Here is a 25,284-nt window from a genome sequence, read left to right on the forward strand (position 1 = left end):
GATTACCTTTGCCCCTGCGGCTCAACAAATTTGGGCCAAATTTGTTGAGCCAAAGCGGGGAGGTTAATCGCGTTCTCGAAATTCTAAAAACGGATATGGCTGTTACCAGCGGCCAGCTACCGATTTTTATTTGCAGTCATGCACCGATCTGTAATAGTTAAAACGTTAACTGTTGAAATTTCGTTAACCACTGAACTAGTTGACATATGATTAGCCTGTCTTTTGACGTCCACCAAGAGTGGTATTACTACGCCGCAAAAAGCTTCCCTTCACCTCAAAAACACTATTTAAAAAAATAGTGATGGGCTTCCTTGAAACACCTCGTATGTGGACTCCAGGCCTGGGCGACGCGGCAGGGTTCAACCAGGTTCAGAAAACTGACTTCATGCCGATATCGGAGAAATCTCGTTCCTCTCAGCAATTGAAATTTGGCGTTGGTTTTTTCGCCGTCGTCGTCGGTAGCGAAATGCGATATTCCTACGCGCATGATATGGCAGTCACAACTCTAACGTAATGACTTCGTGCTGCGTGCTCCCTAGTGGAGATCAGTGTCGTATCTTGCGACAGCTGCAGCTTTAACGCCATGAGTTATTGCGCCGCCGCTTGTGCTTCGCTATTTAGCATAAATATTCTAGCCTTATTTGTACGAATATTCGCATAAATTCCGAATAATTACGCGAATATTCGATTTGTATTCGATTCGGTTCTTTCGTTTTTCGGCCAGGTTTTCAGCTATACGGTTCGTGTTAGATTCGGTTTATAAATACTACTATTCGCAGTCCCCTAGCTGGCGTTGGTTTTCTAAAGTTATCGAGCAGTAGAAGTAGCATCCTGCCGGCGTTTTCTACCTCTTATAGTCACAGCAGTCTTTTGGCATCTTTCGTAATCCGTTAGCGCGCGTCGCTTCCGAGCGGTGCTGTACTTAGCAGGTTGCTGTTGGCTTAAATGCCCCCATTGATTGGGGGACGCATGCCACGTCCTAAGGGACGATGACCCGCACCTCAGTGGGACATTAAATGCGACACTCCCCCTTGCTCACGAAAACACCTTCGAGCCCGCATATAAGCTGCGTCGGAAGGTCTCCTTCATGAGGGCACAGCGACACACATAGGCTTCGCTCGATCGGAAGACAGCGCGAAACGGTGCAGAGGCCCCGAGTCAGAAGCGAAGGCATGTGTATTTCAACTTAGGCGCCCCTCAACTCGACTTCAAAGGAGTTCCGCGAAGCATGACTCATCATTCGAAGGTCTGTTCCGTACGTCGGTAAGATGTCCCGGCTTGGACGTACCTCCAAGCTACGCTTCATGCTTGCTACTGATCCAAGAACTGTAAACTCCTCTGGATGCAGCCGTTCCCCGGGTTCCCCGGGTTCCAGCACGAATGCATATAGTAGACCTCTACCGCCCTCCGCTCAATTGCGAGTGAAGTTTTTTTCGACGCTTCAGGTGGGAGAAAGGTTCTTCAAGGGGCTTCCCACTTGTCACGCCCAAGAGGAGTAGCCATGCATCTCGGGATTATTCCGAGCGTCGTTTCCGTCATGCTTGTCTTGTATGAGCGACCTTTCCCTGCAGTAGCAGTCAATGAAACCATTGTGCTCGGCTACCTCACCGGATCCCAGCGACTTGCGGGCGACAGGAGCTATCGGAGGCCAGGACTGGCTATCTCGGGAGCACTCACACTCGCCGTTGACCAGGTGACATAAAGAGCTGGATTCATTTGAGGTTCGACCTTTATCTCTCGTTTAGCAGACAGGGGCTTTATAGAGCAAAAGCAGGAGCATATATGAACGGGAGGCGTAAGCAAATTCTGTTTTAGAATTTAACAACGATGACTACTGTTCTATAGGTGCTCTGAACACAGCCAAACCGTTGCGAAAGCTCAGGCGCGACACTACGCACTGTGAAATGCAGGTGAACCTGAAAGCTCCACTGAATGGCGGACTCCGACTGGACGTGCTCGTGGCCGAGACCTTTGGGCGCGAACGCCACAGTGTGCTGCAGACGGCGCGGCTCTGGCGACAGAACGTCTCGGCCTTCATCGGGCCCCAGGAGACCTGCGTCCACGAGGCCTACCTCGCCGCCGCCCTCAACCTGCCCATGGTGTCCTACGTGCGTTGCATATACGTGCAGCTGGCACCGTGCACCCCCAGTGTTCTCCGTAAAGCCTAACTCCGATGTCATGCCTTGAGTCTTCTTTCGGTATACATGGGACCTCTAGTATGGCGCCTTCCTTTCACATGGCCTAATCGCAAAGACAAATAGTAGTGTTATGAGTGCTCACTATTCGATCAATTATGTATGAATGCTTATGAATTATCACTAAAGATTGTGATTATTAGGGCGTTTATGCAGGGCAGTCCAAAACCTAATTCTTGCATCTCAGGTCTTGATATTTAGGTTTGCTTTGTGTATAGCTAGCCGTGTTCCGTGCATTGACCAGTCACGATAGACGTCGGGAGAGTAACAGTACCGGCAGCCACTATCCAAGTATACGTTTTTAGCGTCCTGCAGACTTATTAGCGGAGACGTATACCGGCCGTGGCCCCGGCTGGCTCCACATAAGTGACTGCGCGTGCGAAGGAGTCGTCCGGTAAACCAGTATACCTATACACTAGTACGTTTCCGCTATGCTAATTCTACCTACAAAAGCATACGTACAGAATCGATAACACTTGTCTAGAGCGCTCTAGAGGTTCCACTTTGGGAAAATAAAGCGAAATTATAAAGCAGCCGGTAATGTCTTTCAATGATAATGCTTGCCCTGGAGAGCAGCCGAATAGACACATGAACCGCAAAGGCACCGGAGCCTTACCGCTAGCAAAGCAACTGCGAAACCATTTCACGAATTCATTTGCTCCGCAGCACACCACTCGAGCGCTCTAAACAAGTGCGATCGACTATGTACGGCGCGTTTAGGGAACCTGCTCCCAGGTTCATTCCCTGTTGAAACTGTAAATATCGAGGGTTCAATTAGAACAAGTCTGGCAATGAACGTTGCTGAATCTACCTAGCGAACGATGTCCGGAGCACTGCATGTGCAAGTCCTCACCTGTGACGGTAGGAAGCATTAACGTGACGGCTGAGGCGCCATTTTGTTTCCATTTACGCAGCTACAGCGGAGCCGGCCGGTTCAGGTGACGATAAGCCTACTACACGCATGTACTGGCCTTTCGCTGTGCTCCCTGTACATCAACATCTCGCTCACTCTGACGTCAGGTCATAGAAATATGACAAGGAGGAATTTATTAGCATGTAGTCTACAATTATTTACTCTTAAGCTGTGGATGAGAAGCAGGCTGTTTTTCTAAATATTCTTTCTGAACATTTCTCATTTTGTGCCGTTTGAGCTTAATCTAGAGGTACAAATTTGCTTAAATGTCGACCACGAGCTACATGCCCCTTTTTATAGTGTTCTTACCTGTTTTCAAAGCGATATCGATGCGACTTGAGAAATGAAATATTGCCTGCTTCATTCAACTAGTACTGCTCCGCGCTTCGCGCTGCAGTTCTGTCTGGACCGGGAGACGTCGGACAAGCAGCGTTTCCCGACCTTCGCCCGGACGCGTCCTCCAGAGACGCACATCTCCAAATCGGTGGCAGCGCTGTTGGCCTTCTTCGGATGGCGACAGGTGGCGCTCTTCTACGCCTCGAGGCTGGGTCACGTGGCTGACAGCGTCATGGCCACGCTGAGGTCGCATGGCGTCCGCCTGCGTCACGTGACGTCGTGGAACGAGACCTTCCACTACGGATACAGCCCGAGTCCCTTCGAAGGGATGCTCGGAGAGGCAGTGGCGAAGGCGAGAGGTCAGCACATGGCACTAGAAGTCGAAGCATGCAGACCGTCGGCACCCAGAAATGTGATTCTCGTCACGATATGTATTGGCAGTGGCAGTTTCAGAACGCTGAACAGAAATGAGAAAAACGCTTTGTAAGTGTCGAAAACTTCTGTGTTGTTGACGTTTTGCAGTTTAGTATAGTCCTGACTTGAACTCTGACACTGACATTACCATTTATGAGCATCGCTGTAGCAGGCAGACCATGGTCTATAATTCACTTTGCGCAGTTGGTCTGAAAGCATAACCGCCTGAGAATCGTATATGTCACACTAGAACTCGCTTCAAAAGCTGCAATATTTGAGCTGTTTAATAAAATTTCTCGAAGACATGCTGCAGTACTAGGTACTCCAGCATCACCGCCAGTTCCTGTAAGGTTGTTTCTTAGGGAAAATGTATGATGTATGAATGTGTGTTTGTGCGCATGCATTACGCAGTGTTCATTGTGTTGGGCCAATACTTCGAACACATTGGCCTAATGGCAAGTCTGGACGCCCGGGGACTGCTCCAGGGCGGTGAATACTTCGTCGTCGGCGTCGACGTGCGGCAGTACGACGTCGAAGAGCCCGCGCGCTACCTCACTGGTTAGTGTGCGTACGAAGCGCAGCTATCGTCCGCAACCGTGGCACAGAAATGCGTAAGGAGGAGCGGTATAGGTCTTCCGTGGTCAGAATAACGGTTTGCCCTTTTTAAGTTCGCCTAAAGGAAGACAGCAAAAGTGTGTATTGAGAATGCCATGAGCAAAGCTTATTGCGGAATAGGCTGTTATAGCACCCTTTCGCTTCGCAGCTTATCTGTCCATGTGACATCCTTATCTGCTATTTATATTACCTTATCTTTATCTTATCTGCAGTTACCTTATCTTATAGTTATAGCTTCAAGGTGGGGTTTTTGACCTTGAGCAAACGAAAATACCTTGTGCCATGGTGCTCTTTGGCAGCAGATGCCCTTGTGTCATAAAAAAATCACGATCATCATCAACTTATAGTTTCTTATCTGACAGTTTCGCTCGTTGTGTAGTCGGTCAGCGAGGGCTTCTATGCAGACAGACAGGTATCTTCTCTGAGCTTGAGCAAGGATAGAACATTCGGCCAATGCCAGCGTCCCGTTCATCGCAATGCTGCACGCCGTTCTTAGCCTCTCCTGTTCCATTACCCTCCTCCTCCTCCTCCTCCTTCTCCTCCGCTTTTAGCTTTGGTTTCAAAAAATTGAAGTCCTGCGGAATGTATGTTGAAGGGCTGTTTCGCGAAGAACCGGACCCTTTGGTGGTGCGGGCCTTCCGCTCCTACCTGGGCATCGTGGGTTCGCCGGCATCGGGCTTCGAGGAGTTCTCCGTGGCCGTCAACGAGTACATGCAGAGGCCACCGTTCAACATCGTCAACGCCGCCGACACCATCGGAGGCAGGAAGAAGGTGAGGTCTTCCCTATTATCTGATTGCAACCAACTGTCTAACTGTTAAACTTAATTAGTTAATTAGCAGACTTTAGTTAACTACCTTAGCAATCCACTCATCTCACACGTTTTGTGACGCCCGCCAAATTGGCCGTTATGACTTCCAAAGAAATTTGATTTCAGCTTAAAAACCTACCGTAAGCGCCCAATGTATTTCTGCAGTGAATCCTTAATTATGGTCCAAACGTAAAGACTTTGATCACCTCTATAGGTGTCTCGATCCGTACTGTAGTCGTCCTCGATCACAGACTGCTTCAGCAGCGAATAAGTCGGCAACTTAGCGCAGAACACTGCGGGCGCAGATACCGTCGGAAGGTGCCTACCTGTACGACGCCGTCATGGTGTACGCCAAGGCCGTCAACGCATGCCTGGAGCACGGAGGGGACTACCGCAACGGGAAACACTTGTTCGAGCACATGCGTGGACGCTCCTATCAGAGTAAGATAGGGACGTGAGGCCAGTGGCAGGGTAGGGGGGGGGGCAGTTGCCCAAATTAAAATCGACAGTATTTGATGTCATTACTGGCCGGCCATGCAGGCGCCATGGGGTATATGGTTCGCATGGATGACAACGGTGACGCCGAGGGCAACTACACCCTGATCGCCCGCAAGACGACGGGACAGGCGGATGGTGCGTTCGGACTCTTTCCAGTTGGAGTCTTCGAGCTCTCTGGCAACGGATCGACGTTACCGGTGAGAAACGTAGCACGCGTTTGGAATATAGACTCGTGATCTCGGTGATTCGCCGTCTGAATGCGGAGCATGTGTGAGACAAACATTAGCGCTTTCGTGATGTCTGGTGTGGGACCGACGAAGCAGAGAAGTCCATGGTGAAGGGAGGGCAGGTAGATGGATTCTTGACGGTCACAAAGTGAATAAGGAAGGTGAAAACCTCAGGCCTGCTTGCCAACGTTTCGGCAAAAGGACTTGTCTTCGTCTGGGTAAAGCGTTCGTCATAGGCGGGGTTTAAATGGGGCCTTCACTCCGAAGATCAAGGCCCGGTGAAGGAGAAGGGGTGGACGAAGCGTAGAAGAGGTAGACGAAGTGGAGATGAGAACAAACATGGTGTTCCCTTCATATGCGCCTCGGCTTGACGCCACATATAGTGTTATCTAGGTGCTCTCTGAAAAATACGAAAATGAAAAAGACAAACAACAGTGCGTTTCCTATAAGTGCTCACTTTTACGAGCCTGTAATTAATGCATCTTGCGTGTTGTTGCATGACCATCAAATACTACTGTTCCTTGGCGCCTCCATGTAATGCCATTTTGGGGGAAATTATAATAAAGGATCATAAATGATGATTATGACGATGACCGTTATCCGGGTGACGCTCGAAGAGGAGGAGCAGGAAGGAAATGACCAAGCACGGAAAGAGGGTTCCGTCTTAGTGCACAAAGTTCTCACCTAGGCCAGTACTTTTCTCGGCTAAGGCAGATTGTTGGGCAAGTTGGAAAACGTCGATACTGCGGCTCACGGCACGACACAGCAAAGGATGGCGGAAAAACACGCATAAAGTTTATTCTTCTATTTTTCCCTTAGATGCACATCCCACAGTTTCTCTCGTAGATGCATCTCCCGGAGCCCCTATAAATATTAAGCATTTACAGCGGGTTTGAGACAACCTCAAAATACCGTTTTGATTAGTGGAACTTATTGCTGACTAGCTGGTGAGGCCAACAAAAATATCGGAGCCTTCTTACCGCATTATTAAAGAAGAAAATGCGACAGCATTTAGGTCTGCTATGTTGTCAGTAATGAGTGTCTAATATTCTTCATGCGGTTTTCCCGCCAAAACTTCGGTTGGAACCGGTTACATTGCCATTATCCGATATGCGTGTCATCACCTTCCAGAATGTTCGAGTAACAAGCTTACATTGGATTATCATCATCATCATCATCAGCCTTACTACACCCACTGCAGGGCAAAGGCCTCTTCCATGTCTCTCCAATTGACCCTATCTTTATCATATGGGATAATATTAGCCCAACTCACTAAAACACCTTAATCCTCTCGCTAATCCCCACTATTACACCATAATCTATTTTCTGGGGTGAGCAAACTTCCCAATTTTGAGGGTCCTGATTTTCAAATTTTCCGGTGCCCATTAATTGGCCCACTGGTGATCACGTGGCTTTGATCACGTCACGACTTCCTCAGTCGCGTGCATAGATCACGGGGTGTCCCCATACCACTCCTGGCGCAGTGGTGCAGCGGTTAAGCGATGCGCCACTTGCTGGCACATATACGACTGTTTCAAACACAGCCACCGATGGGGCTTGTGAGAACCAAGCTGCTCCTCCCGAGCTTCCGTAAGGCTCATGAGCAGCGCCATGATGAGCAGGCGGCAAGCGCATTGAATTTGGCAATGGTGGGCAGGTTGTGATGACGTCACATGGTATCCTGACATCTCTGGACTGATCACGGAATTTCGTGACGGAGAAGCCGTGATTTTTTTAGACGACAACCTAAATGCTATCGCATTAATAGATAAAATATTAAAATTAGAATACTCGGTGGAGTGCGAATTCCTTGAGACGTACTGTGCAATAGCGTTGATGAAATCGTGGCTGGTCATGATAGAACTACCGAAAGAAAAAGAGATAAAAGAGAAGGAAAATACGTATAACGGAAGAAAGTCATTGGCATTGCCAGGTTGTGTGGTGTGAACGTGTACATACTTGTATACGAGCTCTTGAGCCAGAAATAAAATCAATTGATAGTAGCGTTGATCTGTGCCGTGTCGTCTCTTCATCGTCGTGCGGTCGTTTGTCTTGCGCTATTTAACTTAGTCTCATTTTGACCTTCACTCCTTCTTAACTTCCTTCCTTAATTAATTAATTTATTTATTTAGCTTCCTTTTTTTTCCTTCCTTCCTTTATTTTTCTTCTTCTTGATGTCCAAAGGTGCTGAGGCTCTTTGACACCATCGAGTGGATCAAGGACGTGCCCCCGAGAGACGAACCGCCGTGTGGGTTTAACGGAGAAAAGTGCATACGTGAGTTTACATGCAGCGTTGAGAAAACGCGAAGATCGTGTTCCTTGAAAGGAATTCGAAATGAAATTTTCTTTCTTGTTTTAATTCGAACGAAAATATTCTTGAGAACAGAGCAAGCTTCTCATGACCTAAGTATTGCACCCGCGCCACCTTTGCCTCTCCGTAACGCCGTCTTTAATGTTTTTACATGCAACGAATTTAACACGATAACTGTGGGAATTTCGCAGGCGCGTCACAATGCATTACCCGAAAAATCCAACCTTAACTCACCGTTCAATCAATGTATTATCCCGGTAGTCCCCGCTCGCATGCATGGTTTGAACCTGTCAGCGACAGCAGCTGCTTCGCCCGGGGAGGAACACTAATGCTAACGCATACTCTGCCACAAGGATCGCTCTGATCGTCTGCCCATTTGTTCATCATCGGAGATCGACGTGTCTGCACTGCGACTAACGGAAATTAAGATATAAGCCGCCGCGGTGGCTCAGTGGTTATGTTGTTCGGCTGCTGGCCCGAAAGACGCAGGTTCGATCCTGGCCGCGGCAGTAGAATTTTGATGGAGGTGAAATGCTAGAGACCCCAGAGCTATAGCCAGTTAAATAACCCCAGTTGGTCGAAATTTCCGCAGCCCTTCACTACGGTGTCCCCATAGCCTGAGTCGCTCTGATACGTTGCACCCCATAAAACCAAACCCAGTTAAGATATAAGCGGTAGTTTGATAATGGCGCTAACGCTTAACGAACAGTGCACGTGCTCGTCTTAGTGCGTCGGTTTGCATCTTTCTCGTTCTGGCTCTACTCTACACAGCCTCGGTGCAGTGAACCACTTTTTTTTTCGTTACGCATGGACTTCAAGTGTGGAAAATCTTGGGTATCGTTACCTGCGGCGTGCTCGTGCTCCTGTCCATATTTGGCTTCGTCGCCTACCGGTGAGTGTGGCTTCTGTATTCCGCTCTGCGGTCACACGGTGGGTGAAACAGCCGCGGAGGGGAGAACCGCGCGGGCGTAGTATGCGTTTGGTGCGGTCCGCGTGAGAGATTGCTCCTGAGAAAGCAACGGCCTCTCAAAGATGGTCGGCTGACAACCGCCGGTGGACTCCTAGTTGAATCAACTATTTCATGACCAGTGCTATTTGCTCATAGGAGCTTTGTTTAGCCAGTCGATTCAATTTCGACAGAAAACAAATTGTGAAGAGGTTTTTCAAATGCGTCTTCCTGTTCTTGACAGTCAAGTGCTGGAACAAGTCCCCAGACGACTATCATCGCTTACAAGCCCCAAGCCCCAAGCCGTGCGATACTGCTTCTATTTCTTTCACATTGTTGTGAAGCTGCCTGTTTAAATCCCTACTAAGTTACGATGTTCATTGCGTTACAGATATAATTAGCTAGATATAAGCACCGAACGAAACTATTTCACTTGAGCTCAGTTTTATTGCACACTCGCTCTGCAAACAAGTATACACGTGCACCGTTTCTTTAGGTACTGGACGTATGAGCAGGCGCTGGACAGACTTCTCTGGAAGCTGGACTTCCACGAGATACACATGCGGGGAGGACCCTCAGCGAACCAGCCCACCAGGCTCTCGGCATCTCTGGTGCGTCCGCTACCATAGGGACCTGCACAAAGGACTGTCAGAACACGTCTGTATCCGAGACAAAGCACTGCAAACCATCTATAGTACTACACCGCTGTGCCATGAATGAGGTTCCCTGTTAAGCTAGTAAACTGTGTGCCACTTGTATCGCCACATCGGTCACGTGCAATCCTATGTCCTAGGGCTATTTTAGGTCTCTACGCGGAAACATTGTTTTCGCCCAGCTGTGACACGAGAAAAGATGTGCGTCTGTTTAGATATAGCAGGTCTTGCTTCCTGACAGAGCTCATCGATGTATTCCCTTATACTAATGAGAAACAGCCGATCACTCACAAACAATGTTCAAAAGTCAAGATGAACATGGCACATGTAGCTGCCGGACGTAACTCGCGGTTGCCGCAGGGCACGGCCAACCATGTGTCATGTTGAGATGTTTGCGCCCGGTCTTTCAACATTCGGCTATTTTCGAGTATCTTCAACGGTAATGCATGTAGTGATAGAGCAAACGTGGCCACTAAATCCCCAAGAGAAGGCCGACAGTATGCAAGTCGGGCCTTTGGCACAAGCATACCGTTCCATTAGACTGTATATATTTCTGAACCTCAAAGCTATCATGCGACCTTCGCCACTATATATCGCAATAAATCGGAAATATGACCGATCTCAGCTGTAACAGCATGATTACTTGTTTGGGCCACCGGGGTCCTCAGGGTCAGTAACTGCAGCGCAATAAATACGAAAATGGGCCCAAGGGGAGCAAAAAACACGTCTCATTTCTTTTAGAATCGGGACGGCTCCTTCGCTCTAAACTTTTCCTCTATTCGTATTCATTTTTTACGGCTCGTGCCTATGATTAATTTCAATTCAAATCACCTTATTTCCGGCACGTAAATTAAGCTCGCCTCCCTCATTAAGGTGCTCGTAAATCTCGCAGAAATCAATTATTTGTTTATTTTAATAAGTCGGCCTTCTGCTTCCAACCACATTAAAAAATTGAAAAATTGGTTGTTGGGGAAAGGGAGTGGTGCAGTATCTGTCTCAGATCTCGGCGGACACCTGAACCATGCCGTAAGGGAAGAGATAAAGGAGGGACTGAAAGAAGAAAGGAAGATAGAGGCTCCGTAGTGGAGAGCTCCTGAATAATTTCGACCACCGGGGGATGTTTGACGTGCCCTGGCATCGCACAGCACACGGGCGTCTTTGCGTTTCGCCTCCATGGAAACGCGGCCGTTGCGGTCGGTTTCGAACCCGGGTACTCCGGATCAGTATTGCCAAATACTTTATTGCGACAGCATTAAGTAAGATCGCCCATTGGCTGGAAGGAACTGACGTCACCAGACCAGATAATTTCCATTGGCTGAAGGGAAGTGACGCCATCAGAGCAAATAATTACCATTGGCTGGAGGCAGGTAACATCAGTAGCCCGAAGTGGCATCACTTCTAGTAAAAGCATCAACAGCTTCTTAGGTTATCGCATTGCATAATGTAATTGGGGTCCGTGTGAATTTGGACGTCACCGCCAGTGGATATGCGCCACTTTCCATTTGCGGACAACAAGAACAAGGGCTGTAGGACTTCAAGTAAAGCTGCAGTCTTCGTCTGAAGGACCTTTTCTGTGTATTCCTTTCACGAGCTTATACCTGGGCAGAAAAAAAAAATGATGCTCCCTGCTTTGTGTCAGCATGCTTCGCAGAACCGCGGTGGAAGTGGACCTTCGGAAAAGGGGAGCACCACCTTGATGCCGGCGCCGACGTCGTCGCAGCTGTCGCTGTCGTCGCAGCCCGAGTTCCGCTACTCGCAGCTGTACGCCCCCGTGGGCGTCTACAGGGGCCGCCTGTGTGCCGTGAAGAGGATTCGCACCCGGCCTTTGGCGATCACGCGCAGCCTCAAGAAGCAACTCAATATGGTGAGGGGAGGCCTAATTAGGACAGCTCTGTTTAAAGGCAGGTTATTCTTGAACCTTAACGAGCGCCGGAAAGCCTGTACTACGCTACGGATGTTAAAAACCAGAGTTCGCCGCAACATTCGATCCTATTAGCGAGTATAGAATGATGAAACTTCTATATGCTTTTCGCTGGGTAAGCTGCTCATGATGGATCGGGAGTGCCTGCCAAATGCACTGCGCCACATTGAAATGGCCTTTGTTATTTCTCTCTTGTGGCCCGGATCTGCGGTATTCTACTTGACCTAGGTATATCACCATCAGCCTAACTACGCCAAATACAGGACAAAGGCATCTCCCATATCTCTCCAATTATCCCTGTTCTGTGCGAATTGCGGCCAACTTATCCCGGCAAACTTCTTAATCTCATCCGCCCGCCAGACTTTCCTCTGCCCATATGCCCCTTTCTTCTTTTTGATTTCGGCTAGGGTGTCATTAATCCGTGTTTGTTCCCTAACCTACTCTGCCCTCTTCCTGTCTGTTAACGTTACACCTATCATTTTCCTTTCCATAGCTCGCTGCGTTGCCCTCAATTTAAGTTCAACTCTCTTCATTAGTCGCCACACTTCTGCACAGGTAAGATCTTGAGGAACGCTGTTAAACTGCTGTTCATCACCTGAGGGCACCTTCCAAATGCACTCCATCCCCCTTCTCGTTCTCCTAGTTATCGCCCTGTCGCGGTCCGGATCTGCACTCACTGCGGTCATAATTCCTTTAACACGATACACGACTCTGCCTTCACGTGCCAATGTAGCACCTCTTTGCGAGCGTGCAGCTCCGTGACCTGCGCCACGACAACCTGTGCTCCCTGGTGGGCGTGTGCGTGGAGCCCCCGAACGTGTGCGTCGTCACCGACTACTGCAGCCGGGGAAGCCTGCGCGACCTGCTCGAGAACGATGACATCCGCCTGGACGCCATGTTCGTCGCATCTCTGGTCGCCGACCTCGTGCGGGTGAGCGCCATGAGGGCGCATGCGCAAACGCGACAGCTTAATTTTCTTCAGATAATGTAAGTAAGATAAGTAAGATTTTCACATCATGATTTTAGGCGGCACAAGCCAAAAGCCAAATGCTAGCTTACGGGGAATGTGCCCCGTTAATTGCAGTCGAATAAATTCGTGAGAAATATATATCATTACCTAAAGCCTCTGTGCCAACAGAGACAACATCTTGGATGACCTAGAAAGTATACAAATGAGATGATTAATATGACGACTTCAGAGCAACTTATTTTGAAATACAATACCTAGAAAGAGTCTCAGGAACATATAAAATTTGCTCCGATATGAATAAATTTCGACGAGGTAGTGTCGTTGCATGTAGGTATTGGCGTATTTTGCAAACAGTGCGCATAACTCCCGCATTTACTCTCCTATTTGAAAAAAAAAGGAGTTGCAAAGCAGTGAGTGGTGTCCTCTTTAGTACCGCCCTTTGACGATAAGGAGCAGCTGCAGTTGCTCCCTTACTTGAGAACGGCATTAAAATAGTGAGTAGTGTCCATGATGAAAGCGGCGCAACGAACAAAAAAGGGGGAACACATGCGCACACAGTTGTCCTTGCGCCTCTGTTCATTTCATCGTGCATCAACTCGTCCCATACGCTGTTAGTGTCTCTTTTAATGGTACCCTTTAATGATAAGGGCACAACTCCATCTAATTTTGTGTAAAAAAAGCGTTCATACGTTCCATTCTAAAGAACAGGCCCGCACAGCGTCTCTGGCTGTCTTCCCGCAAATCCACTCCGAAAGCAGAGCGTGCTGTTCGGAAGCGAAAATTCTAGCCACCCACCCATATAAAAGCGACGCCGTGGAGCTACCGCGCTTACTTCGCTTTCAAAGTTGGAACCTACCTCATTTTGTCTTTTGAAAAAGATGCAGTGAACCAGCTTCATCTCTTCATATCTCAGAATGTTACTGCTACTCATCTATGGGGCGTAGCCGTCGATGTGACTTTTTGCGCCGCAGTCAGTTTTAAGCGACAATTTGTTATACGTGACATAAGTCCTTTAGGCCTCTCCTGTTACCTTTGAAATTGGTTAGGTACTGTCAAGTAACAAAAGTTACTGACTCTCCCCTCTCTACAATGTTTGTATTTGGTTTAGGGCATGCTGTTCTTGCACGAGAGCCCGGTGCGTAGCCATGGCGACCTGCGCTCAGCCAACTGCCTCGTCGACAGCCGGTGGGTGCTCAAGGTGGCCGACTTCGGACTCTCCCACATCAAGTACTGCGCCGAAGACGATCGACACCAAGACAGTGGCTCACGGCATTCTCAAGAACATAGCTGAGTGCCGACTCTTCCACTTTGTGGCAATGACCAGAGTCGCTGCTGGCCTGTCTAGTCAACTTACCACCAATCATCATTACCACCATTACCGCAAATAAATCAGGGCAGGAACCCTGGTGGCTGCAGCGGTGTGATTCTGACTGCGTGCAAGAATGCAATGCGGCCAAATGGCTTACCTTTTTCATTAATAACCGTCTGACACATATAGGCTTACCGCAGTAAGCATATATATTCTATGTATGCCCTCATATTTATCTGTGCAACGTTCGGAAGTCCATTCTCCTGATTGATTTGATACTTTTCAAATTTTATTCATTATGCTTTAATTAATTTTCAATCACATTACTATTTTAACTGAAATATTGTTTGCGACTGCATCCAGCTGAGTGTGAGACAAACAAGTTTTCCTTTAAGTAAAGATGCCAGACGGGCCGGTTGGCTAAGCTCTCGCCAATGGACAGGTTTACGTCATTTATCGTGCAAAAAAAAAATGTTGCGACACTGATATCGTCGTAGCCGACGAATGAGGTCCGCAGTTAGTAAGTCGTCTCGCGTAGTTCTTTTGAATAAATTCCTATTACGTTTTACATTTCCGTTTTCTTATTACGTTCCTACGCAAAAAAAGAAAGAAATGTGGGTATTAGCTGAGGAGAGACGCTATTTGATAAACGTCATTAACTACTACGTGCGACATACATCACCTGTAGACAGCAACAGCAAATAAACATGCCACACTTTCCTACTCTTCTGCTGTGCAAAGAGCACATTTCTGACCTTTCACGGGGCATGCCGCAGGGCTCCTGTGGCGCGCACCAGAGCTCCTTCGAGACCCCGATGGACCGCCAGAAGGAACACCCCGGGGTGACGTGTATTCATTCGGCATCGTCCTGTTCGAGATGCTCACCAGGGCGGGACCCTTTGGCAAGACCACGCTCTCAGCCGACGGTGAGCCCAAATCTGTTAGCTTGCATATACGTTGTCCTTGATGTGGTGGCGCGCGTTACCGGTCAAGCTGTAATCGGCTAGAGGTCTGCAGTGATCATCATTTGAGTGGCACCAGCAGTGTGAAGGCGAAACGCAGACGCTCGTTCGATGCGCTAAAAGGCGCTGCACTAATAGCAATGCTCTTGCTCGTACTGAACTCAGCGCGTATGAGACACTCATCCGAGCTGCCTTGCAATCATTCCAATATAATCTGGAGTTCGTATCAAAAACTTAATTTACAAAATAGAGCGTATACGGAAATTATCATTATACGATTTGTTCGCTTACTCAGATTAATCACGACATGCTTAACGCTAGTATACTGATCGTCCGGGAAAAATTACAAACTGTCACACAGCAAATAATCTCAATTAAAGTTTTACAGTTCTTTCAGGCATTCATATAGAAGAAATCACAGGAAAGTAGTTCGTCAACAATTAACTTAGCCGCAATAATGTCCACAGTTGCTCTCTGTTTCCAGTTGCCATTTCCCTTTGGAATAATCTGCCCGATCATGCTGTACAGTGTACGACAGTATAAATTCACTCGTTATTTATGTTCAGCAAATTGACTTTGTTATGTAACTGCTTGCCTTGTGTTTTTGAAGTACGAGCATATCTTTTGTTTTTTTTTTTTAAATGTAATTTGTGTATCTGCACTGGCCCGAAAAGGGCCTGGATTATGTTTAAACAGAATACATAAATTATACCTGTCCGTGCTGAGCAGTGCACGATGATTCATCTAGTACTGGCTGTAATAAATTGCTGAGGCCTATTATATGGTCAGACGTTTGAAGCCAGCTTACGAACCACTTTTACACAGGACAGCCATCCTGAAGACCATTTTTTTCGACGAAAAGAGTCCAAGAAGTGCATGATGAAAAAGAAACCGCACATTTGACCCCCTCTCCTCCAAGAGTGACCTATACATCCGCCCGTGCTAGCAATGCTTCTGTTGCTTTCCCACATTAAAGATCCATATGTTGCAAAGCCTCCGAGATTCGTGCACAACTTACTTCATTGCTGCCACCCTCGACGACGAAAGCTTTCTGCAAGTTATGCACAGAAATACGAATACAAAATTAACATACTAGTCCTACGTGCAACGCGCTTTAAAAAGGAGCATTCTTTCCATGGAATTGGGGCACAGGGCGAATGACAATGTGGAGGCCCTAGTAAGGCGGCATACAGGCTGTGATACCCTCATAGAACGGTCCGCTGGAGTGCTCCAAGCAAGAAGTCTTTCTCTAAACTCACTCGCGCCGTGCCCTATCGATTCTTTCAACTTAACCGCAGCCTTGTTTCTGGGATAAGCGGGACAAGACTAAAACACTCATTTACTGGCCAATGAAAATCGCTTGAGCTACTGCCGCCCAGGGCTCTCCAAGATGGCAAACGGACCAACAAGCCCAAGCTGAAAGTTCATCAAGTTCTCAAGATGGCGGCGCCCAGTAGGTTGATTGCGATACAGTCTGCAAGGTGGCGTGCGTTAACATCCCATTTAGAGTCACCGGATATTTGGAAGCTTCCTGGGTGCGCTGATCACGATCGCCAGCAGAAGTACGTGGGACCTTCGCGGTCATTTGAAATTTACCCAGTGACTCTATCACATTGCCTGCCCATCACGCAGAAATCGTGGACCGCGTTCGAAGCCCCCCACCAGCGGACAAGCAGGGGGCTGCCCCACCATTCAGGCCCCCGCTGTCCCAGTTGCCTGACCAGTGGGACTTGGAGTACGTGCGCGCCCTGCTCGCCGACTGCTGGGACGAGGCACCAGAACAACGGCCGGACTTCAAGGCCGTGCGCTCGAGGCTCAGGCCCATGCGCCGGGGCCTGTACGTATGCGAAAGCGACGAACAGACGTGTGTTATATATAGACACAGAGTACAAATGAATGTTGGCATTGACCGGCAGAATATCGAATTCTGACAAGTTACAACTGAAAACGGAAGTTTCAAAACGCAAGTTTCGCAAGCTACAAAAGGTAAAAAGAAAACAATGTCGCGACCGCCGGTTCGCAATCACAGTCACAAACCCGCTGATCCCTGAGATTAGGCTACACCGCCATCAAATTCGAAACGGTGATCACGAAGTCCTTTTCGGTATTGACGTCACGAGTTGTCAACTAGTGGCGGGAAAATTTTCAATGAAACTAAATCTACTTTCCTCAGCAATAAATGCACGTTTTGGAGCAGGACAAAACATCAACATAGAAAGAGCCTTAGAATCGAATTTCTTACTACGAATAAAATTTGGATGGAGCTGTTTTAAACAGTGTGACGTTTCTAAGCATACTTCATTCGCCTTTCTCTCCCTTCGCATTGATTCGATCGTGAAAGCAGGGACGGATATGGCTTGTTAAATTTACACTTCCGAAGTGGCACTACAAACTCATCACGCGGAGAGCACCTGATTTGTCGGGGCTACGCACACGCTGGTGCATCAATGTGTGCATTCCTTGAGTTCGTAATTCAGGCTTGACAACATCGATCATAGTTACACATTCGAATAATCAAGGGGTTTATCGAGAATTTTCATTGTTTCGTTTTCTTTTTTTAGGAACAAGGTGGGGAGAAACGTTCCGCTTTAATTGAAGCCTCGTGCAGTTACAACTCAATGTGATGCATTCCGGAAGCATTTTAGAGAGGGGAGTTGCGGGCTACCGCTGGGCTTTTCATTGAGGGGGAGGGCAAAGGTGTAATTCTCATCTTCTCATCCCAGTACACAAGCCACAATGGGCGGTATAAATGAATGCTATACTGACATTCAGCGGTTCTCCTCTTATAACTACCGGTTGCGGCGGGCGCAGCAAGCCTAGCATCGTGGACAACATGCTGTCCATGATGGAGGCGTACGTCGGCAACCTGGAGGTGCTGGTGGACCAACGCACAGACCAGTTGGCGCAGGAGAAGAAACGAGCTGACGCCCTGCTCTACGAGATGCTTCCCAGGCGAGTGCTAGGGTTCTCCGCTTAATTCGGCAGAAGGGCGCAGGGTGGCATTCAATCTGGGTTAACGCAGCTTTTCTCCTTGCGTACCTTCATCATTTTGGTATTCTCACGAAAATGAGCAAACAACTTAGTAATTTATGTATAGCGGCTAGCCTCACCAGCCTGGCTTCCACTTCAGCCGGGAATGCGATTGGCTTCGCCTCAGTGCATACATGCTTACCGGTAGGTGCACGTAGCTGCACCCACCGGAGGAGGCATCTTATGGGACCGGAAGTTGGACACTTCACACAGTAACCCGACCGCGGCGGCCGTGTTTCGATGGAGGCGAAGCGCAAAGGCGCCCCTGTGCTGTGCGATGTCAGTGCACGTTAAAGATCCCCAGGTGGTCGAAATTATTCCGGAGCTCTTCACTACGGCACCTATTTCTTCCTGTATTCTCTCAGTCCATCCTTTATCCCTTCTCTTACGGCGCGGTTCAGGTGTCCGCCGAGATGTGAGACAGATACTGCGCCATTTCTTTTCATCAAAAACGAATATTTTCAAAAGCAAAAGGCGCCCATGTGTTGTGCGATGTCAGTGCATGTTAAGGATACCCGGGCGGTCGAAATTATTCTGGATCCTTCTTGTAACGGCACCTCTCTATTCTTTCACTCCCTAATTCGTCCCTTCCCTTAGGGCATGGTTGAGCTGTACACCGAGAAGTGAGAGTCGCTGTGCCATATTTCCTTTCCTCAAAAAAATAAATTTTTGTATTGCTCACAGGACGGTGGCGGACCAGCTCAAGCGCGGCAAGAAGTTCGAGGCGGAGAGCTTCGATTCCGTCACCATCTACTTCAGCGACATTGTTGGCTTCACCAGGCTGTCGGCGCAGAGCACCCCCATGGAGGTGGGTGTGGACGTTTTATCATCATGTGGATGAACTGGTCGCACCTGCGACTTTATTACTCTGAACATGACTATGAAATGTGCTATGCGATTCTGAGACACAGAAAAGTGAGAATATCAACAGGTCTCAGAGTGACAGAAGTCAGAAAAGCAGTTCCGGAAATAGGCCGGTTACCAGCGGGACGACTTACACAAGTTCACTGCGCGCTTACGTGCCTTCTGCGCATGGACAGTGGCGCCAAGCCAGTACCGGACGCCATTGTGATTCCGGTCTGAAGCGTCTAACTCGCGCCCCAGAGTCAGACTTATTTTTTTGCTTGCTTCACCGGGTCTACAGATAGTTCGCCAATTAAACTAGCCCATTCCGGCCTGCCAACAGCTGAGAGTGGTTGAAACCATAGAAGCTCAGTGGGACATCAACGCGACGGTAGTAAGTGTACGGGCGACTCTTTTCAACATGTCCACATGTCGAATATATTGACACTAGGCTGAAGAACCACCTGTGCTGATTTTCAGTTCTGACGACTATTTACTCCTTGCAACTTTCCAGCATGCCTTCATCCATGGTTCTGCTTATCGTTGATCTGTTGCTAATTTTCAGAGTGCAATGTTTAATCGTACGCTTGCATTGCTCGTAGCCCTTGCAGTGTAATATCCCGTTAACTCGAACTCACTCAATCCGAACTTCCGGCTTATTCGAAGTGACCCTTTAGTTGTCAACATCACATGCAATGAGGGGAGCTCGACGGGGCACTTCTTAATGCAGCAATTCGAAGAAATTGTCGGTCTCTTTCGAGTTCCAATTATCGAGACGTAAACTTCAACCACTTGGCGCAGGTAGTGGAGATGCTGAACGAGCTGTACACGTGCTTTGACGCGGTGATCGAGCACTACGCGGTGTACAAAGTGGAGACCATCGGGGACGCCTACATGGTGGTGGGCGGGCTTGCGCGTCACCCGGGAGTGGCTCACGCCTCCCAGGTGGCGTCCATGGCTCTGCACCTGCTCAAGAGCGTGCGTCACTTCCGCATACGTCACAGGCCACACGAGACGCTCATGCTGCGCGTGGGGCTCCACTCTGGTGAGCATGGCTACCATGGGTTACCTTCTTACCTCAAATTTACTGCCGCAAGCTTTAGGGCTGCCTATTGATGACATATGCATTTTGCACCTTTATGTACACGAAAATTCGTTACTTGTTGCTCTAAACTAAATTCAGAAGTTGCTGCCACACTTCTGTTGTTATTTCTACTAGATGTCTAGACTGTGTAAGTGTGAGCTTCTCATTCGTGGGACTGTTGATGTTCCTAGGTCTGCTGGTTTTTGTGTATTTGTTTGTTGTAATCAAGTCGATCTCCCCCGATAGGACGCCCATCTGGAGCTGTAGTGCTATTACAATGAACAAGTCTAAAATTTACTTTTAAAACGGCAGAAGTAATCCAATGACATTTCGCCAGATGGACGAGGTTGTTGGCAATGTGTTTCTGAGTTGTGAAGTCCTGTGTTTATTTCTTTGCCAACAATAAACATTTATTCCCAAAGCATTGGCCATTGCTCTGGCAGTTCTCGCACCAAGAATGCGAGCTTGAAAGAACAGATTTTTAAAGTGTAGCGTGGCAGTATATATGTAGTCAGTCTATTCTCTTATGATTTTGCGTTAGCCTGTGACTTCAGAGGAGATATAAAAAATAAATTGGCAGCCAACTTGTGCCTTTACATCTGCATTGTAGGCCCTGCCTGTGCAGGCGTTGTGGGCAGGAAGATGCCCCGCTACTGCCTCTTCGGAGACACTGTGAACACTGCTTCCCGGATGGAGACAACAGGGACACGTGAGCATTTCAACAGAGAGAGCACTTAAGCCTTTTCCTTCCCCTCAACCAGTTTTGATAGCTAACCGCTCCCTACTGCAGCTTGGTCCTGGTGTGAGATTATATGTTCAAAAGGCCAACTCCTTTTTGAAAGAATATAACATATTGAGGTTTATTATGTTTTCATAAAAGCAAGGCTTCATTTAGTCAGTATTGTGCTTTTACCTGTATATGCACTAATAGGGCTTTATGAAACAGAGCAGTTTAATGACAGAGCAACGTCAACCATTTAAGATAAAAAATAAAAGCACATAGCTTTCTCTGGAACCCACTTGTAATTCGGATGCAAAGGGTATTCAAGTCTGTTGCATCATCTATCGATGAACTTGAAACACTTCCCTTATTCTAGTGTGGCATCCACCTGTTACATTTGCGCATTTTGTTTGTTCCAGCCCTGAAGATTCATTGTAGTGAAAGTTGCAAATTGCTGCTTGAAAAAGCAGGTGGGTTCATCCTAGAGGAGAGAGGATTGGTATACATCAAGGTATGCACTTTGTATATTTCCTTCTTTCCTTTTCTTGCAAACAAATGATTCTAGTTGCCTTTAGTTTCTCATGCAAACACAAAAAGAAACAGATAATGTTCACTTGTCCATGCTGAGTCCTCCTGAAAGCAAAAGTGTTAGCTTGGTGGCAAACCCTTCACGGATCTGTTGTACTAACATGAGCTGAGCTTACAGCAAAGAAATACTAGCGGTCAGCACGGCTAGATTGTTTGGTGCATTGTGTGTTTGGGTCAAGAGTGGTCAAAGTGATCGGGGCTCTGTTTGCTAAGAGTAACAGATCGCCGTATATCTACAGCACATTGTTCAGAAAATTACTGCTTAACTTCGTTATTAAACATTATTCAGCAAAATATTTATCATGTGTATCGTGTCTTGTGGCACTAACATTGCACATAATACTTATCTTGTCTGTGAATCCCTTTAAAATCACATTGAAGAAAAGAACCTGGGCTATTTTTCCTTAATTAGCTGTTGCTGTGCTTATTGAAGGAGTTTTCTCTCTCTTCAAAGTTATGACATTACATTGAACCAATGGTTTTGTCGCAGGGAAAGGGAGACATGCGGACATATTGGCTCGAAGGCCGGGCACCTGGCGTCAGGTGCCGGTCAAGCACTGGCTTCCAGCAATTTGAAAACACCTCGGCTGTGAACGAGTGTCAGCCGACAGAAGGAAGACACTCCTGCCCAGATCTGGGCGCACCACCGTGGCAGGGTATCAGCTGAGCCCTGATCAATGTGCATATATTCTATTATTACATTTGCATGCGTAACGGATGCACTCGCCCAATGAACACACACTTTACTTAGTCAAAAATATTAATCTTTGCTAATACGTGGGCCCACACAATAACTGCAATCCCCAAAATTTTTGCAAATTTTTGGGAAAAGAAGTGCGCTCATGATGCAAGCGAATATGGGATTCATGTGGTAAAACAGAGACCACTGCCTTTACCCAAGTCGGGCTCAGGAAAGTTCTTAACGTTGTTTTACACAAACTTTGCCCCAAACAGCGGCCGCCATGTTTCAGACCAGAAGCACAGCAAAAACCTATGCATTTTCCTAATCTGCTTGTCACCGCACGAACCGGCCTACGCTGTGGAAGCTAGGGTCCGCACTCAAAGATGGCGCCTCTGATGTTAGGTGCAAACCATAATACATGCAATGTCACAGATTCTTCTATTAATAAAAGCTTTTCTCCCTCCCTTCACATGATCGAGCATTACCGAATATGTATCACAAACTATCTACAGCGCTTTCTGCTGCAAAGCAGGATATGTATGCTAGTATGATAGCTACTCAGGCTTCTGATTACAAAACTAAATAAATATTATTTACATGTGAGCACGACATTACATAACGCTTATTTCATTTCCTTCGCATTTGAGTGTTTCAACTGCCATCAATAGCATAACATGCACCACAGTTTAAATGTTCCATTACTTGCAGCACTTCAGTTAATTCATTTCATGAGCTCATAGCGACAAATTCTTACACTACCAAGTCTGCTGTAATGTATGCCAATGGTGTTCTGTCTGATCAGAAAGCTTGTTTTTTGTGCCAACAAATAATGTACAACAAAAGAAAAGAGTTTTGTGGCATGTATTGTGATGGCTGACGAGTAACTCTACTTTAAACCTCCTAAAAGCAGCAAGCACAGAATAGCAACTTTTTCTTTTCAGTGCTCATTTTTTATTTGATGTTTTCATTAATCAACTGTTTCATTTCGAGACAAGTGTCGGACACACAATGTCACCTGCCATAATTTGTGCTGGTTAATGTGCAGCAGTGTTAGAGAGGCTCAAATGAGGAGGTCACCCAGCTCACAGTTGCAATGGCACAGAGGTATTTCATAGCTGACACTGCATTCACATGATGTGGCATTTCAAGTACTGCAGTAGGTGTCATCACCACATTTTCTGCTGGCTGTCATGCCAGACAGTGGAAAAACAGAATATAACAACACTGTTGAAAGCTCACCAACAAAGTGTTCATTCACAACTGAAAGTCTGAAGTGGGTCATTTCGACGGGGTTTTTTACCATACTTTCGGTTGCGCTCCTCACGTGTCTTGGGTCGCTTCACGGGTGGTGGACCAGCCTTTGTGGCACCTTCCTTCTGAAGACTACGCTGAAGTGTAGGAGGAATGATGTAGTCCGGCAGGTGTTTGAGATGTGGCTGATGCTTAATGATGTGCAGTGCCTTGTCATGCCGCAAGAGCTGCTTCTCTCTGGGGTTCTCTTCAAAGAACGACTGAAGTTTCTGCGACGACAACATCTCTGTCTTGATCTCCTTGAGACGTGCTTCGCGCACTGCAATTCGCGTCACAGCGCGAAGAGCGTCCTTGCTCCTGTACCTGAAGGGCTCGATCTCTTCCATGCGAAACAGGTACGGCTTCAGCGTGCCCTCTGGAAGAGTCTTCTGGACTGCTTCCAGAAGGTGAGCTTCCCGGTCCTTGACCAGAGACAACGCAGTACCCTTACGATCTCCCCGAGCAGTTCGCCCGACACGATGCTGGTAGGCCTGCACTGTAGTCGGGAAGTCGAGGTTGATGACGTTGGCGACGTTCTGGAAGTCCAGACCTCGGCACACTCCGTACTCCGGATCCTGGTTGCGTCTCCGCTTGACTCCCTTGCCTTTTTCCGCGACTGCTTCGATGCCTTTCTCGTCAGAGGCTACCATGATCTCGTAGCGGCCTTCGTTGAACTGGTTCAGGATGAAAGCTCGCGACGCCAGCGGGAGCTCGGAGTTGAGCACGCAGCACCGGACGCCGAACTGTTCCAGGAACAGCTTGACAATGAAGCAGCGGTCGACGGTGGTGACGAAGATGAGAGTCTTGCCCACCACGAGTCGCAGTTTTAAGAGCGCGCAGAGTAGGGCGAACTTGTCGTCCTCTTCGCACCGGATGACGTACTGCGCGAGGCGCTGTTGCTCTTCATCGCCGTCCTGGAGCTTGAGGGTCACTGGGTTGCGAAGCGCGAGCCGCTTGAGGTTCAGCACCTCGGGACTGAGGGTGGCCGAGGTGAGTACGGTCTGACAACGATTGGGAAGCCGCGTCAGCAGCTCATTGAGGTCCTGTTCATGGCCGAAGGACAACACCAAGTCGGCCTCGTCGATGACAAGCAGCTCGAGCTTCAGGGTGAGGTGTCCCGCCTTGATGTGGGCCAGGAGACGCGAGGGCGTGCCGACCACGATCGCAGGCCGCTCAGCTAGCAGCGGTCGCTGGACGGCTAGGTCAGCGGTGCCCGACACGTCGACGCAGCGCAACCACTGACCAGCCAGCTGGGACACACAACGTGCTATCTGGCCACAGAGTTCTTTGGTGGGCGCCAGGATGATCCCTCGCGTTGCCTGCTCTTCGTCGCCGCGGTACTGCATCAAGCGGTGGATCAGTGGCAGGCAGAAACCGCCTGTCTTGCCGCTGCCCGTGCGTGCACGGGCCAACACGTCTTTGCCTTCGAGGATGAGCGGTACGGCCTTCTCCTGGATCGGCGTCGGTTTGCCCCAGCCCAGCTTGGCGATCGCTTTTAGGAGGCGGTCGTCGAGACCCATCTCGTGGAACTCGAGCTCTGTTTCCGACATGGTTTGGCTGATGTGCTGCGCTGGCGGGATATCAAAGCACGCGTTGCGATCTAGACTTAGCCATTACATGGAGGCTGCCATACTGTCGTTGAAGATCGTTTTCCCTAAGGCTTGAACGTACGACACCACAAAAAGCGGCGCTAGTGTACATTTATTAATGTGCTGAAAATTTGTTGCGCATAATAGCTTCACAAGCGCTGTCTGATTAAAAAAACTAGATTAAATACTTTAAATTACGCCTAAAAATTATGAATGTATATATGATTAGCATTTTCGTGGCAGGTTGCGCATAAATGAGCATGAGATGCTTCGCAAGCGCTTCGTTCTTTACAGAGCTGTATCACTAAACACTATTTGCCGTTTATTTGTACGATGTAATCGTAATACCAATTCACCACAACAAAAATTGTGCAAACC

At 48.1% G+C, this 25,284-nt stretch overlaps 2 protein-coding genes across 2 annotated transcripts; one reads left to right on the forward strand and one right to left on the reverse strand.

The window, feature by feature from the left end:
- Nucleotides 1-1,501: 1,501 nt before the first annotated feature.
- LOC144101669 (guanylate cyclase 32E) lies at nt 1,502-22,012 on the forward strand. Its single transcript, XM_077634805.1, has 21 exons — nt 1,502-1,693; nt 1,911-2,108; nt 3,506-3,803; nt 4,270-4,416; nt 5,069-5,244; nt 5,588-5,723; nt 5,823-5,977; nt 8,192-8,282; nt 9,138-9,210; nt 9,761-9,875; nt 11,557-11,781; nt 12,593-12,769; nt 13,917-14,070; nt 14,894-15,043; nt 16,712-16,916; nt 17,891-18,031; nt 18,794-18,917; nt 19,754-19,997; nt 20,647-20,745; nt 21,177-21,268; nt 21,836-22,012. The coding sequence occupies exons 1-21, from the start codon at nt 1,502-1,504 to the stop codon at nt 22,010-22,012; spliced, it is 3,369 nt and encodes a 1,122-aa protein (XP_077490931.1).
- Ddx56 (putative ATP-dependent RNA helicase DDX56) lies at nt 20,869-24,966 on the reverse strand. Its single transcript, XM_077633721.1, has one exon. The coding sequence runs from the start codon at nt 24,865-24,867 to the stop codon at nt 23,278-23,280; it is 1,590 nt and encodes a 529-aa protein (XP_077489847.1). The 5' UTR covers nt 24,868-24,966; the 3' UTR covers nt 20,869-23,277.
- Between the last annotated feature and the right edge of the window lie 318 nt (nt 24,967-25,284).

Source organism: Amblyomma americanum, chromosome 8, assembly GCF_052857255.1.
Source record: "Amblyomma americanum isolate KBUSLIRL-KWMA chromosome 8, ASM5285725v1, whole genome shotgun sequence".
NCBI lineage: Eukaryota > Metazoa > Arthropoda > Arachnida > Ixodida > Ixodidae > Amblyomma > Amblyomma americanum.